The sequence below is a fragment of the Chanos chanos genome, chromosome 2, assembly GCF_902362185.1.
Source record: "Chanos chanos chromosome 2, fChaCha1.1, whole genome shotgun sequence".
NCBI lineage: Eukaryota > Metazoa > Chordata > Actinopteri > Gonorynchiformes > Chanidae > Chanos > Chanos chanos.
In genome coordinates, this window is record NC_044496.1 from 56,884,722 (window position 1) to 56,901,495 (window position 16,774).

The 16,774-nt window shown below is 46.3% G+C and overlaps 1 protein-coding gene across 1 annotated transcript in view; it reads left to right on the forward strand.

The window, feature by feature from the left end:
* The window catches only part of thoc2 (THO complex 2), a 48,203-nt gene that overhangs the window by 16,225 nt on the left and 15,204 nt on the right, over positions 1-16,774 (forward strand). Inside the window, exons 14-24 of the mRNA XM_030766650.1 lie at positions 55-185; positions 660-761; positions 4,742-4,826; positions 5,782-5,875; positions 6,429-6,509; positions 6,810-6,906; positions 7,885-8,002; positions 8,806-8,985; positions 14,400-14,564; positions 15,951-16,226; positions 16,546-16,687. Coding sequence (XP_030622510.1) covers positions 55-185; positions 660-761; positions 4,742-4,826; positions 5,782-5,875; positions 6,429-6,509; positions 6,810-6,906; positions 7,885-8,002; positions 8,806-8,985; positions 14,400-14,564; positions 15,951-16,226; positions 16,546-16,687 — 1,471 coding nt within the window. The remainder of the gene's footprint in view (positions 1-54; positions 186-659; positions 762-4,741; positions 4,827-5,781; positions 5,876-6,428; positions 6,510-6,809; positions 6,907-7,884; positions 8,003-8,805; positions 8,986-14,399; positions 14,565-15,950; positions 16,227-16,545; positions 16,688-16,774) is intronic.

A 16,774-nucleotide genomic window follows, 5' to 3' on the forward strand; every position in this document is an offset into this window, starting at 1 on the left:
CTCTCTCTCCCTCCCTCTCTCCCCCTCTCTCTCTCTCTGCCCTGTCTGTCTCAGGACTCTTTGCTGAGTTGTTTTCTTAGTATTGCTGACCAGGTGCTGTTGCCATCTCTAACTCTTATGGACTGTAATGCGTGTATGTCTGAGGAGCTCTGGGGCTTTTTTAAGCTCTTTCCTTACCAGCACAGGTGAGAGCAGCTTCACTCGCACGCTTACACAGTACAGCAGCCCGTGCCCCATACGCCTCCACTGAGAAAGGCGTATGGGCGTATGGGGCACTGTGTTAAATGATCACTTCCATATCCCCAGCGTTTAGAACATTCTTCAGCTGCTTTGTCAGGCTCCAGACAGTGCAGAAGTCTCTAAATCTCCACTGAACTGCGGTTAATGTAAACAACCAACGGAATATTTAAGTAGAGATAAATGTATGGTTTTTTAATTTGGAGTCACGCAAGTTAAATATTGTTCCTCCATGGTGAACTGGGTCTCCATTGGTGACTACCCTGTTCCTACAGCTTTCTGACTGACTCAGAATGCCTCCTACCCCCCCCCCCCCCCCCCCCCCCCCCCGTCTGTCTGTCTATCTATCTATCTATCTGTCTGTCTATCTATCTATCTATCTACCTGTCTGTCTCCCTGTATGTGTGTGTGTCTCCCCTCAGGTATCGGTTATATGGCCAATGGAAGAATGAAACATATAGCAGTCACCCTCTCCTGGTTAAAGTCAAAGCCCAGACAGTGGACAGAGCCAAGTACATCATGAAGTGAGTTCATTTCTCCTCTTCTATCCCAGATTTATTTCCCCAAACCTCCTTATAATTGCTCTTGCGTTTGACTCCGTTTAACTGCAGAGTAAACAGTTATTGTACCTAAAGAGACTGGGGAGGGAGATGTATTGGAGTTTAATGACTGGGAACCTGTTTGTATTAATGACTGCTGGAAGACAGCTGCACTGAGACATTGGATTGGCCTTAAATCTTGGAGAACAAACTCAGAATGTCTGCCTCGTGGCCTTACCTTAAGGCACCACTTCCTTGAAAAGTGTTTACCTTGCTCTTTGCGTGTGTGTGTGTGTGTGTGTGTGTGTGTGTGAGTGTGTGTGTGTGTGTGTAATGCATATTGATGAGCGGTGTTAATGAACTGGCTGTCTTGTGGAATTGCTGCATCAGGATCTTCAGCGTTTTTTTTTTTTTCCCATGAGCCTTTTAATAAATGATGATATTTGGTGAAGCTAATTGGAAAGAGAGAGATGGAGGGATGAAAGAAGAGCAGAGGGGAGGAGAAGAGGTTAAGGTGGAGGTGAGGGCACGCGGCGGAGAAAGAGAGAGAGAGAGAGAGAGTGAGAGAGAGAGAGAGAGAGTGTCAGAGCGGATCTGGAAAGCAAAGTGAAGGGACGGTAGACTCAGGAGCAGCTGTCAAAACTAGCCAAGGAGGGACATGTTAGCCCCAGCCCCGCGTGTGCCTCTCAGACTGTTATGTGAGCCACTCAGCACTCAACCTAATCCCTACTAGCATATCAAACACTCGTCTCTTTTAAAATAGTTTTTGAAGTGCGAGGGTATGTGCTTATACACCGCAAAAAAAAAGAGAGAGAGAGAGCGCTGGCAGATTTGCTCGAACTGTGTGTCCTGACACAGTGCCGTGGGTTTTTTTTTTTGTTTGTTTTTTTTTTTTTGTGTAAAGATTTACACTTTGACCTGAGGGAGGGGAAAGAGAGTATATAATAAGTTTTTCATTGTCTCGATAGATTTATTTTGGTGAATTCATACACATACACACACTCTCTCTTTCTCACACATACCCTCCCCCTCTCCACTCACGTCAGCTCAGTTGACAGACAGGGACGTAGTCCTCTGAAGCATCCCGTCTTTTTGTTTGTCTTCTTTTTTTCCGTTCTGGGTTTTCGGTGCTTAGCCATTAGTTTTAATCAGGGATGTCAAGATCTGACCGGATTTCCCAGGAGTCGGCGGCTTGCGGCGGGAACGCGCCGTGCTTCTAAATGATGCTGCCTCCGCGCCGGGCCTCTTCTGCCGTTTTTTTTTTTTTTTATAAAGGCGGCGACTTTGGGCTGAAGGACGACCCTGCGGGGGGAAGAGGCCTGATGTAGCTGGACGGCTGGAGGTTTCTGCTGCCTCAGGCTACGCTGTAGTCTCACAGTCAGTGAAGGCTGCGGCCGGAAAAGAGGAGAAGCAGAGGGTGGCAGTGATGGGAACAGAGGTGTGAGGTTTAGGGAGGGTGTGAGGAGATGGCAGTAGGGCTGTGTGTGTGTGTGTGTGTGTGTTGTATTTGCAGGTGGAGTAGAATGACCACTTGGTTTGGTGAATGGTAATGAAACAGAGATGTGGTTGAAGTGGGGTGGGTTGGGGGGCGGGGGTTCGGATGGGGGGCTGAGAAGTCATGGGCAGGAGGGGGGGGGAATCTGATGGGAGTGGGGTATTACTGGGGGAGAGTTTTAAGAGTTTTGTGGGAGAGGGGAGAGAGATATGGGTGTGCTGTCGTATGAGTGAGACGGTTTGTGTTCAGGAGGACAGTGTGTTTTAAGTGGCTGTAGGGGGTATGGGTGGAACTGTGAGTGGTCGAGGGGTAGGGGTTTGGGCTGTTTATGGTTCTGTGATTGGAGCAGAGAAGGGACCTGTTGGCGTGGTTGGTTCTGAGACTAAGAAGAGGTTTGGGGATATGAGTGAGGCTGGGTCTGTGGATAGGGGCTGGTGGGATTTGAGGGCGTGGTCGAGCCTTTGAGTGGGAGAGAAGTTCGGATTTTGGGCGTGATCAGGTTTGAGGGGTGGGGTTCGTGGGTGTGATCTGTAGGTGTGGTTGGGTTTGTGAGTCATGGAGGGATAGGGCATATGGGCGTGGTTGGGTTTGTGAGTTGGAGATGGGTGGGGTTTGTGGGCGTGGTTGGGTTTGGGAGTTGGAAAGGAGTGGGGTACATGGGCGTGGTTGGGTTTGTGAGTCGCAGATGGGTGGAGCTTGTGGGTGTGGTTGGGCGTGTGTATCAGAGAGGGGTGGAGCTTGTGGGTGTGGTTGGGCTTGTGTATCAGAGAGAGGTGTAAAAAGCACCAGGCAGATGACTGGGGCTTGACAGGTGTGCGGGGACTAATTTGGAGTTGGATGGGTGTGTGTGGTGAGACAGGTGTGTATATATACGTGTGTGTGTGTGTGTGTAGTAGAAGAGAGGGTGTGACATGGCTGTGTGATGGGAGAGTAAGGGGGTGCATGCGGGCAGCGCAGGGCTGAAACTGCAGTGATGCTGCAGAGAATCTGTCTCTAAGCACTGAAGCGGAAATGAAGGACTGCACTTCATTTTCCAGGATTACACATAGCCAGGCAAACAATCTCTCTCTCTCTCTCCCTCCCTCTCTCTTTGTCTCCTTGCTCACTTATTCACTCACTCACTCTAACACACACACACACACACACACACACACACACACACTCTCTTAGATTTTTATGAACACACTATGTACCATATGAGGCTAAGTGCCAGCTGCCTTTGGTCTGGTTTTTACTGTTTTCTCTAATGTCCTAAATAAAAGTCAGAGAAATCGCATGGTGAAATTTGTCCTGTGGAATATCTTTTTCTGAGACCAGTGTGATTTTTGAACGCTTTCATCTGATTGGCTGCGTCCGTCATCCCTGCCCCCCCCCTCTCGTAAGGGGCCTCTTCGGTTTCAGTGAGCGCGTTGGCAGGGAGTCAGATGTCCTCGTTACAGCGTGCTCGTTTTGCTCTGAAGGTTAAGCAAACCAATTAGACCTCCCAGTGCGGTACTGGGAATGCTGGGGACTTCTCACGGCGTGCATTTTAAACCGAGCCGAGGCTCCCTTATCCAGACTAATGACACAGACATGGCTGACTGCGTTTTGGAGCAGCCTGGCAGGAACCGCAGCCTGTGATGAACAGAAAGCTCCAGCAGGAAAAAAAAAAGGAAAAAAGGAAAAAGAAAACATTTCCCAGTCTGTCTTTACCCACCACACGTCCAACTAGCTCCACAGGCAAAGGAGATTTATTTGAGTGGATCTGTGCTCTTTGATGCTTCCCCTCAGTGGCGGAGGTTAGTGAGCGGCCAGACGGGTGTCTGGGGAGGAGACACCTGTCTCTCCACTCTCAGTTTAAAAGTGCTTTAGGGAATGACCTCTGACCTCTCAGGGACGGCCCCGGTCGCGTCGTCATGGCGACATGTCGGCCGTGAGGAGGAGTCGATGGAGAGGTGTGGCTGAATGTGCTTTGGTGCCGCAGCGTCAAATCAAACCGAAGACTGTCTGGTCCCGTACCCCTCACCGCCCAGAGAGTGACGCGTTCTCGCCTCATCTTCACAGAGAGCAAAGATGACTCTCGCTAACCCCCGTTCACGCCGTGTCTGTGGTCAATGTGGACTCTCATCAAACATGGGTTTAAAACAAACTGTCAAAAAGAGGAGAACTTTCTTTATTTGTAATGTGTTTCTCTCTCTCTCTCTCTCTTTTTCTTTCACTCTCTCTCTCTCTCTCTTTCTCTCTCTATCTTTTTCTTTCACTCGCTCTCTCTCTCTCTCTCTCTCTCTCTCTCTCTCTCTCTCTCTTGCGCTCTCTCTCTCTCTTTCACTTTCTCCCTCTCTTTCTCTCTCTCTCTCTCTTGCTCTCTCTCTTGCTCTCTGTCTTGCTCTCTCTCTCGCTCTCTCTCTCGCTCTCTCTCTTTCACTTTCTCCCTCCCTTTCTCTCTCTCTCTCTCTCTCTCGCTCTCTCTCTTGCGCTCTCTCTCTCTCAGGCGACTGACGAAGGAGAACGTGAAGCCATCTGGGCGTCAGATCGGAAAGCTGAGCCACAGTAATCCCACAATTCTTTTTGATTATGTGAGTACTTTATTGCTCGTGACGGCCATAATGGTCCTCCAGACTAATGGCCGGCTTTCCCCCCCACCTTTTATTACCTGCAGCTCGCCGTCACTTTTCATTGCCCCGCGGATCAGAAACAGAGAGTCAGTCCCAGGCAGAAACACGAGACGTGGTCCTAAAGTTAACTCTGTCCCCGTGTGGTTTAGTCTACTGGGTTTAAAACAGTCTCTTCCATTTAAATCTAAGGCAAAGGGGGAAGGAACTAGGAAGGATCTCTAAGTTCACTTAAAAAAAAAAAAAAAAAAAAGCACACTCCCTCTATTGTCTGATAGCTGAACTGTCTGTAATCCAAGTCAGTCTAATAATTTGGTTGGCTGGAGACGGCGGCGAGCTGAAACTCTGATGTCCCTGCTTATGCAGTCCACGTTTTAAAGCGCAGCTCGGGAGAGATTGGCTCTGATATTCCGATAGGACGCGGCAGGGACAGATTGATGCTTCTGCGTTGGCCTCATTAGCATTTCACAGAGAATTCCTGAAGAATCCGCGCTGAAACAAAAAGCCTCGAATCAGATCTGACAGGAAGTTGGCGAGATGGAGAGAGTAGAGTCCTCAGTACTTTGACAGAACCAAACCAACCCCCACCCCCCTACCCCCCCCCCGACTTGCTGCAAAGAGCCAAACGCGCAGTGTTTCATTAGGTGCAGTGATTAAGAGCCTTGTGTTGAATTCGAATGCGCGGAAACCTTTGGCACAGTGAGCTAAGGAAAGTCTTTTCCCCCTTCGTACGCCTGATGAATGCTAAGAGACACAGGGCCTACATCCACACCCCAAAGTGTCTGATTATAGACATTATTCGTTGGCACGCAGGCACCATGATTGTATTATTATTATTATTATTATTATTACTTTTTTTTTTAACTTTCTTTCTTTCTCTCACTCTCTCTCCACTTTTTTTTTTTTTTTTTATGTCCAGATACTATCTCAAATCCAGTGGTACGATAACCTCATAACCCCCGTGGTCGACTCGCTCAAATACCTCACCTCGCTCAGCTACGACGTTCTGGCCTGTATCCTCCCCGCCGGCGTGGTGCGCCGCGGAGCAGAGCGCGGCTAATTACCGCGTAACCGCCACCTCCGCCGCACACCGATAATTCTCCTCCAGCTCTGCCGCTAATGAGAGAGGACTAGAGAGAACTCGCTGATCTCTCAAAACTCAACCCTGTTATTTGTCTACTGTTCAAATGATGGGGACCAGTTCACCTTGACTTCACAAGTTCCCTTTATTATTAGAGTTCTGCTTTTTTTTTTCTGGTGTTTTGTTTTGTTTTGTTTTTTTTCATCGGAAGAGAATGGAGGAATGCTAGCCTCCAAACAAAATGAAAAACTCCCTTTGATTGTACTCTTTGTAGATGAGAATGAATTCCATTTTTTTTTCTCCTAAGCCATGTTTATTACAGTGTGTCTGTGTGTTCTTTTTTTTTTTTTTCCTCCCCAAAAGCTTCTAATGCATGTGTTAATGTGTAGATGGTGTTGAGGGCTAGATCGCTGGAAATGGAAAGAAAGAAGTGAGGGGTTTTTTTTCCCTGTTTGTTTGAGTTGGTTCTTTGACTGCAAGGCCAGATTGCATCATCGAAGCTCTTGCTAACCCGGAGAAGGAGAAGATGAAACACGATGACACTACCATTTCATCTTGGCTTCAGAGTGAGTCGTTTTTTTTCTTTCTTTCTTTCTCCCTTTTCCCTTTTTTTTTTTTTGAACAAGTCTCTCTTATTTATTTGCTCAAACATCTGCATATCTCAAATGCCTCTTAAGGGCCATCTTGTGCATTAAAGAAACGGAGCGAAAGGGACCCTCAGAAAGGGATCCTGTTCTGTGGTGCTTTTCAAACATTCACAGCTTTGATTTGCAGAGTGAGGGGCAGTGATTTTGAACGAATGAAGTGTTGTCCAATTCTCTGAGCTCTGGTGCGTTACTGACTCCTTCAAACCTGTTTCTCTGCAGGTCTCGCCAGCCTTTGCGGAGCCGTTTTCCGGAAATATCCAATTGAACTGGCTGGATTGTTGCAGTATGTGACCAACCAACTAAAGGCTGGGAAGAGGTTTGTGTGTTTTGTGTGTGTGTGTCACTTCTCTTATACTCTATGCTTCACAAGGAGTCTACGAAGCAGGATTCTTAGTCTATACTGTCCTTCAGTTAGCACGTGTGTGTGTGTGTATGCGTGGGACTGTGTGTGCGTGGGACTGTGTGTGCGTGGGACTGTGTGTGCGTGGGACTGTGTGTGCGTGGGACTGTGTGTGTGTGCGTGGGACTGTGTGTGTGTGCGTGGGACTGTGTGTGTGCGCGTGGGACTGTGTGACTGTGTGTGTGTGTGACTGTGTGTGTGTGGGACTGTGTGTCCAGGGTAGAGTCTGCTGCTTCGTCAGCCTGACCTCTTTCTCAAAGACCCAGTTGTCAGAAAAAGGGCCTTGATGTTCCACTTAGTGCTGAGCTTTGCTCTCTTCTCTGCAGCCTTCATTCCCCCCCCCACCCCAAAAGAACACACACACACACACACACACACACCCCTCAGTGATAACAAGGCTGAATGAAACCCTTGCTCCGGAGAATAGGGGTCCATCTTTCTTTGTGTGTGTGTGTGTGTGTGTGTGTGTGTCTTCGGAGTGTCGTCCGTCAGCGTTTAGCTGTGCCATCTCAAAAGGCCAGACCAGTCTCTTTTATCAGAGAGTGCCAAGTTCTCTGGCGAAGAACTCTCTGCCCCTCTCTCTCAGTGTCTCTGCACCAGATCTGCTGCAGTCAGCAGAGACAGACTAGTTCATCTCTTTACAATTCATGCTTCTTTTCATTTTCCCTCTTAGTTTTCTATCTCACTCGGTCCTGGGGGGTGATGTTGTCGGTAATATAAAATCATTCTTTCAGAGCGCCTGCCTCTTTAGCATTGTGTTGAGTTCTTCGTTGTTTGGGGAGGGGGGGAGAAAAGTAAATTGGATTTTTGGGGGGGAGCTCTGTTAGTCCAGAGTGCTGCGTCTAGGCTCTGCTCCTCTGAATGAATGTTCTGCTGTGTGTCTGGTCTCTGCAGTTTTGACCTGTTAATCCTGAAGGAAGTGGTTCAGAAGATGGCTGGGATTGAGATTACGGATGAGATGACCTTGGAACAGCTGGAAGCCATGACCGGGGGCGAGCAGCTTAAGGCAGAAGTGAGCTTGACCTTGTCGTCCCTCCCCCCAATTATCTTTACCCTTCAACATGTTCTCAGTTAGGTTGCCGAGATAAGGAATCCACACCTTAGATTTTCTCCATGCACAGAAACCTCCTTGCAGACTTTGAGGACTAGAGTCTTAGACACTCTGTACATTTTCCTTAGATTCCTGTCTTTGGTTTGGATTTACCTTATCTGCCCTTGCAAAAAAAAAACCCAAAACCTTTTTATTTTTTATTTTATTGTTTGTTTCTTTTTTTTTTTTTTTGAAACCATAAAGATGTTAGTAATCCACTCTGAAGGTTCTGCAGCCCTTGAGGCTGTCCTGCTGATGAAACATGCCAACAGACTTTCTTTTTTTTTAGTTTGTTTGTTTTTTTAAAAACTTTCCTCTGACTGTCTCAGCTCCTCCTCTGCACAGGCACCTCGACAGACTCTTGCCCCTCTCCTCTGAGAGATCTCTGCCTGTGCTTATTATTAATACATGACTCCTTTTTTCACTTTTTAGATGGGTGCGGAGTCTGACCCACTATTTGTCCCTTGAGTACATACCTGAGTACACAGGGACCACAGAGTCTGGACTGTTCAAGACCCAGTTAGACCCAGAGCCAATTAAAACATTTAGATAGATGGATGTAGAATATATATGTGCACACACGCACACACACACACACACACACACATATATATATATATATATATATATATATATATATATGTGTGTGTGTGTGTGTATATGTATACGTATATGTATATTATGTATATACACAACATTGAGACGTGTCCCTTTGTGTTTGTCAGGGCGGTTATTTCGGTCAGATCAGAAATACCAAGAAGTCGTCTCAGCGGCTGAAGGACGCGCTGTTGGACCACGAGTTGGCTCTGCCTCTCTGTCTGCTGATGGCCCAACAGAGGAACGGGGTGGTCTTCTCCGAGGGAGGGGAAAAACATCTCAAACTGGTGGGAAAGCTCTATGATCAGGTAGGGAAGACCGAACAAAGCCGCTCCGTTTCACCTGTAATTACCACCTCACTGTGATCTCTGTCTCTGCTCCTTCTAGAGAAATGAGGTGAGGGAGCTCCAGAGAAGTTTTCTGATGTTTGTAGTGCATGTGCACACACACAGACACACACACACACACACTCAGACACACACACACACACACACACACTCAGACACACATACACTGAGACACACACACACATACACTGACACACACACACTCATGCACGCCTCTCTTTCAGAGCGGCTGTGTGGTTGAATAACTGAGATGGCAAATCGCTGTTCGTTTCCTTGCTGTTCACCAATCTTGCTCCATTTTACAGCAGATGGTGCTAAAAACTTAACAATCAACCCCCATGTTAAACAGGCCTACAAAATGACTCTGCGGTCTGTTTTTTTTTTTTTTTTTCATGCCTATTTCCTATGAATGAGTCAAATTAGAGCTTTTAGCAAATAATTCGCTTGGCAACGTGAAATTGTCTAAATAATCGCTTGTGTGGTGTGAACGCGGTGCGCACTTTTGCTAACCTCGACGGGGGAGCCTTTTAATTATTAATTTCGGCTTGTTTTTCCTCTGCTCAGGAAGTTACAAGCTCCTCATTGCAATCAGCTGGCATGTGTCAGATTCCTGGGCCTAGTCCCGGCTCCCCGTGGGTCACTGCAGAGACTGATCGACTCATTTTCCTGATTGAATATGCATTGAACGTGATTGCATGATTTATGCATAAGCTCTCTTACCAGCGCACCTTTTAAAAGAAAAAAAAAAAAATTAAAAATCTGCTTAGGCCTTAAATCCTTGAAAGTACTGAATGGTTAGCCTTATTTGGCTTATTTGACATACTTAACTGAATCCCTCAGCCTAAGGAGGTTGGTAATATGCTGTAGGAACCCACCTTGTTGATGCGTATTAAATGATTGCTGTGGAAATATTAAACAATCGCAGTATTTATCAGGAGCCGAGGAACCACTTTGGATTTTCTCGTTTCTTTTTTTGTTTTTTTTTTGAGTAGTTTGCACGTACAAGCGCTACAATTTAATAAGGCAGCACTTATCTTAAATACACACACACACACGTGTGTGTGTGTGTGTGTTTGTATGTACATATGTGTTTGTGTATATATATATATGTATATATATATATATATATATATATATATATATATATATTTATTTATTTGTTCATTTATATGTATGTATTTAAAAGCTGATTCCTTGCCACTCACGCCCTGCTAGTGGGCAGCAGAATTTGAATCTGTCCAGGGTCAGCCTGGATAGAGCTTTTCTAGATTCTTCTTTCTCTTTGTTTATGTTAAGCCAGTCTTTTACTCCTGATGTTCAAGATCCTTTGATTTTCTATGACAGATTTAACAGGATGTGATACACATAGTCTTTGATGTGCTGGTACTGACTCAGTGGAGTGATTGGGTTTTGTTACAGTGACTGTGACTCAGTGGAGTGATTGGGTTTTGATACAGTGAGTGTGACTCAGTGGAGTGAATGGGTTTTGATACAGTGACTGTGACTCAGTGGAGTGAATGGGTTTTGATACAGTGAGTGTGACTCAGTGGAGTGAATGGGTTTTGATGCGGTGAGTGTGACTCAGTGGAGTGAATGGGTTTTGATACAGTGACTGTGACTCAGTGGAGTGATTGGGTTTTGATACAGTGAGTGTGACTCAGTGGAGTGAATGGGTTTTGATACAGTGACTGTGACTCAGTGGAGTGATTGGGTTTTGATACAGTGACTGTGACTCAGTGGAGTGAATGGGTTTTGATACAGTGAGTGTGACTCAGTGGAGTGATTGGGTTTTGATACAGTGACTGTGACTCAGTGGAGTGAATGGGTTTTGATACAGTGAGTGTGACTCAGTGGAGTGAATTGGTTTTGATACAGTGAGTGTGACTCAGTGGAGTGATTGGGTTTTGATACAGTGACTGTGACTCAGTGGAGTGAATGGGTTTTGATACAGTGAGTGTGACTCAGTGGAGTGAATTGGTTTTGATACAGTGAGTGTGACTCAGTGGAGTGATTGGGTTTTGATGCAGTGACTGTGACTCAGTGGAGTGAATTGGTTTTGATACAGTGACTGTGACTCAGTGGAGTGATTGGGTTTTGATACAGTGAGCTGTTTGACTCAGTGGAGTGATTGGGTTTTGATACAGTGAGTGTGACTCAGTGGAGTGAATGGGTTTTGATACAGTGAGTGTGACTCAGTGGAGTGAATGGGTTTTGATACAGTGACTGTGACTCAGTGGAGTGAATGGGTTTTGATACAGTGACTGTGACTCAGTGGAGTGATTGGGTTTTGATACAGTGACTGTGACTCAGTGGTGTGAATGGGTTTTGATACAGTGAGCTGTTTGTCTCAGTGGAGTGATTGGGTTTTGATACAGTGACTGTGACTCAGTGGTGTGAATGGGTTTTGATACAGTGAGCTGTTTGACTCAGTGGAGTGAATTGGTTTTGATACATGAGTGTGACTCAGTGGAGTGAATGGGTTTTGATACAGTGACTGTGACTCAGTGGAGTGAATGGGTTTTGATACAGTGAGTGTGACTCAGTGGAGTGATTGGGTTTTGATGCGGTGAGTGTGACTCAGTGGAGTGACTGGGTATTTTGTTTGCAGTGACTGATGCAGTGGTTACTGGAGCACCGTCTAAGTCAGTTGCTGTAGTGAGTGTGTCCCAGTAGAATGACTGGTTCTGGTATAGCAGGGGTGAGTGAGGCCAGTGAATGGTAAAGTGGGAGAGACTTGATGGATAGACAACATGGCTGTCCAATCCGTAATTACAGTTTCCCCTCTGTTTTTATTAAAAAAAAACAAACAAAAAAAACAGTCGATTTCCTTTATTTGACCATTTCGTAACTGCTCAGAATTTGAAGGTTAGCTTGACTGCTGGGCGCCATACCAACGTTACCCTGGTACCCCCGGGCTGATAAAAAAAAAATACTGTGCAGAATGATGTAAAAATGTCTTCCGGTTTGCCTTCTGGATGATAATATTGTGTATTTTTACCTAATGCTGAAGGGCTGCGCAGTAGAAAACAAGGTAACCAGTACATGATTTTTACATAGCAACAGTAACTAAGGAAGGTGGAACTGTTGATTTTTAACGAAAGACGGAGCTCACTGCAGAAAAAGGTGGCTGCTCTGTTTGGTGTCTCATGTTGGACATGTGCCATTATTGTGTCGGAGTTTAACAAAAAAAACAAAAAAACAAAAATGGAAATTCTGTGAAAATATTTCATGTGATACATCTTCAGATGTTAGAATATATTTACTGCTGTCTGTGTAATTGTGTTGCTCTTACCAATGCATGGTACAAAAGACTTTCCAGAAGGACAGATATAAAAATATATAGTCAAGATAATACTATTTTGAAAAATGGCAGATGATGTCATGGCAACAAACATTTTGGCTGAGAAATAAGTGTAACGGTAACGTAAACAAAGATGATGTCGTGTTTGGGACGGTTGGTTTTCATTTTGGGATGATTGACACAATGGTTTTGGACAGTCCTGTGACTTCTCTAAAAAGAAAAAAGCAGTTCTGGAGCCCTGCACTGGTGCACGGTTTTATTCATAGTTATTTATGACTATGCACATTTACCAAAATGAAAAATCTGTCACTCAGATTGTTCCAACGATGCACGTTTCCATCAAGATGTAAAGACAAATTCATCCCCCTCCTGCTCCCCCCACCCTCCACCAAAACAAACAAACAAACAAACACAGGTCCCTGTGAAAGGAGGTGTGTGTAGAAAGAGTCACCTGCAGAGGGCAACCTACCCCTCTCATATACAACCATCAGCCTCAGCCCACAGTCGTCTTCTCTTCTCTTCTCTTCTCTTCTCTTCTCTTCTCTTCTCTTCTCTTCTCTTCCCTTCTCTTCTCTTCTCTTCTCTTCTCTTCTCTTCCGTTCTCTTCTGTTCTCTTCTCCTCTCTTCTCTTCTCTTCTCCTCTCCTCTCTTCTCTTCTCTTCTCTTCTCTTCTCTTCTCTTCTCTTCTCTTCTCTTCTCTTCTCTTCTCTTCTCTTCTCTTCTCTTCTCTTCTCTTCTCTTCTCTCCTCTCCTCTCCTCTCTCTGAACCCTGTGTAGTCAGAAATATTGGCCTGCCTTTGATCTTTCCACTGTCACAATTTTCAAACCCGGAGTGAACGACAGGCAGGGTTATTGAGAATTTTTTGAAAGAAAATATATAAATAAATAAAGGACACAAAAGGAAAAAAAAGTTTGGCTTCTCGGACTCGCCTTTTAATTCCCGACGGGAGCCGTGTCACTCCATGCTGATTAGAGGAGAGAAAAGGGCCGGCCCGATCCGAAGCCTTTGATGTCCGTTTTCATCGTTGTCGTGCTCGGATCGGGCCAATATTCCCCCTCTGCCTGCAGACTTAACGAGACGCTGTCCTGACGCCGGCTGCGGCAGCTGTTTCCCTGAGTGAGCTGAGCGGTTCGGTCCCTTGATGGAGCTCTCCAGATGGGCCCACTCTGAGTAGCATCACCCTGGGCTTTCACTTCAGCACTGTGTCACACTGATTCAGACACTGCCCCTTCTGGATGTCTAGGCTCCCCCCTTACATGCAGTGCTGCTGTGTGTGTGTGTGTGTGTGTGTGTGGGTTTTTGTTTTTTAATACTTTGTGTAACATGCTGCAAAACCTATTTACCTGGACAAATCCACACCTAAGAAAGAAATTTCCGTCGGTTTTGTTTGTACAGCTCCTCCTAAAATTTTTCCCTGTATTGTTGCAACCCAGTCGAATGACAAGGAAAATTTCTGCTTTTGCACACAGAGTAAATCTCACTTTTTCTTGACAGGAGCACTCCTGAGTTTGTCTTCTAGAACATTCTGCATTCCAAAAAAGGGATTTAGGGTGCCCTCTCTGTACCCTGCAGTGGCGCTAGGTTCAGTGTAGAGGGCAAACAAGAGTTAGATGACGTGGAAAAAGGCTCTGCACTGCAGGGAAAGGAAAAAGTTCTGGTTCCGTTGAGATCGGATGTTAAGGTGGCATCTCAGGATGAGGAGAGAAGAAAGTCTAACACAGGCTAACGCTGAGCACTGGACGCCCCCCCCCCCCCCCCCCCCCCCCAACCCACCCCCTCCAGTGTGTCGAGGTAGCAAGGACTTTTCTCGGCATCCCCTCTCCCCAGCAGAATAGCTTCAGTGTTCATCTCATTGATTTGAGAGGTGGGCGGGGGGGGGGGGGGGGGGGTTGATAAATGGCTTTAATAAAGGAAGGGGCAGTTCTCCAAATAAATGAGCAACTGGAGGATTTAGTAAGAGCATCTGCATTTAGCTAGAGATGAACAGGGACGCAGGGGGGAGAAAAGAGGCCGGTCTAATGATGAATGACCCTCTTTTTTTTTTTCTTTTTTTTTTCCTCTTTGCTTTTTCAGTGTCACGATACTCTCGTGCAGTTTGGGGGATTTCTGGCGTCCAACCTCAGCACTGAAGACTACATCAAAAGGGTTCCTTCGGTCGACGTGCTGTGTAACCAGTTCCACACGCCGCACGATGCCGCCTTCTTCCTGTCCCGCCCCATGTACGCTCATCAAATCCTGGTGAGTGACAGCCCATCCTACCAATCTCTGTGCCTGATCCAATAATTTGTCAAGTTCATGTTACCAACAGCTAATCTAACATGTAACATTTTTTCCTGCCATACGTAAAACAACAGTGTGTAGACATAATTTAAGCTGACCAATAAGAGGACCGAAACATCCTGAAAGGTTTTTTTTTTTATTATTATTATTAAACCCTGTTGCTAATCTGTACTGAAAAACATTTAAGCCCGTTTACCTTTTATACAGTCTCCAGTTTCTCTCATCCTGCTCTGCAGCAGTGTCAAACTCTTATCCCGTTTGAGAATGTGTAATAGCCCTGTGCTGCAGGGCCACATTAGCACAGAGAATGTGTAATAGCCCTGTGCTGCAGGGCCACATTAGCACAGAGAATGTGTAATAGCCCTGTGCTGCAGGGCCACATTAGCACAGAGAATGTGTACATTAGCACAGAGAATGTGTACTGGCCCCGTGCTGCAGGGCCACATTAGCACAGAGAATGTGTACTGGCCCTGTGCTGCAGGGCCACGTTAGCACAGAGAATGTGTACTGGCCCCGTGCTGCAGGGCCACATTAGCACAGAGAATGTGTACTGGCCCTGTGCTGCAGGGCCACATTAGCACAGAGAATGTGTAATAGCCCCGTGCTGCAGGGCCACATTAGCACAGAGAATGTGTACTGGCCCTGTGCTGCAGGGCCACATTAGCACAGAGAATGTGTAATAGCCCCGTGCTGCAGGGCCACATTAGCACAGAGAATGTGTACTGGCCCTGTGCTGCAGGGCCACATTAGCACAGAGAATGTGTAATAGCCCCGTGCTGCAGGACCACATTAGCACAGAGAATGTGTACTGGCCCCGTGCTGCAGGGCCACATTAGCACAGAGAATGTGTAACAGCATGCCGCGCTCTAACCTCCCTGCTCTCCAGGGCGAAGGAAGGGAGAGAAAAACTCTCCGTAAAGCACATTCTCCATCTCCTCACCCTCTAACTAGATTTGCCTTCCCCCTGTTCTCACTGCGCTGGCTTTTCTGTGTATCCACTTTCTGTGCCACGTTGTCACACCAGATTTTTACCATCGCACTTGACGCGCATTTTTCATAAAGTGCTCCTGATTCAATTTTTTTTTCTCCTCCGTGGCTTTAACTGTGAAGTACATTGCGGGTGCTTAGCGCCGTTGATTTAAAGGAGAATGAATCTACTGAAGCAGAGCGTGAGCTTCCTTTGGCTTCTGTACAGGACGAATGTTTGCTCATTTCTCACATATGCTCCTCTATGGCCGGACCATCAGTCTGATATTTCTGAAGCTTGAGCCTGATTGTTTTACTTGCCGCTGATCCGTGTTTTTTTTTTTTTTTTGGTTTTTTTTTCCCCACCTGCTCTCACAGTCCAAGTACGATGAGCTGAAGAAAGCGGAGAAGGGGAACCGGCAGCAGCCCAAGGTCCACAAGTACATCGCCGCCTGTGAGCAGATCATGGGCCCAGTGCATGAAGCCGTGGTCTCCTTACACCCACCCAAGGTGTGGGATGACCTCCGACCCCAGTTCTACGCCACGTTCTGGTCGCTCACCATGTACGACCTCGCCGTGCCGCACAGCGCCTACGACCGAGAGGTCAGCAAGTTAAGGATGCAGATCAAAGCCATCGACGAGAACGCTGAAATGGTGAGCAGCGAAAAGTAACAAAGTCCGTGTTTCCCTGGGGGGGAAAAAGACGACATTGGTTTTGTACCGGTTCTCGTAAGTGTAACATGTTTGTCGGAGTCTATGTTCACAGCATTAGGTTTGAAACAATGCTTTGTCTCTTAACGGCCATCTGCTTTGTATTTCCACTCCAAATCTCACCCAGAACACAGTTAGTATCTGTTGAATGTAGAGGGGAGGTGACATATAACCAGAGATTTTAGTCTGTCACCAAAACTGCACGCTTTTTTTTTTTTTTTTGTCTTTACCTCGGCTGAAAACGGCTCTTCACCTCCCACAGCCACTTAATAAAAAGAAGAAAGAGAAGGAGCGATGTACAGCCCTGCAGGACAAACTCCTGGAGGAGGAGAAGAAACAGCTTGAGCACGTGCAAAGGGTCCTCCACCGACTCAAACTGGAGAAGGACAACTGGTTACTCGCCAGTAAGTCTCTGTCTGATAATTGGTTACTCACCTGTAAGTCTCTGTCTGACAACTGGTTTATCACCAGTAAGTCTCTGTCTGACAACT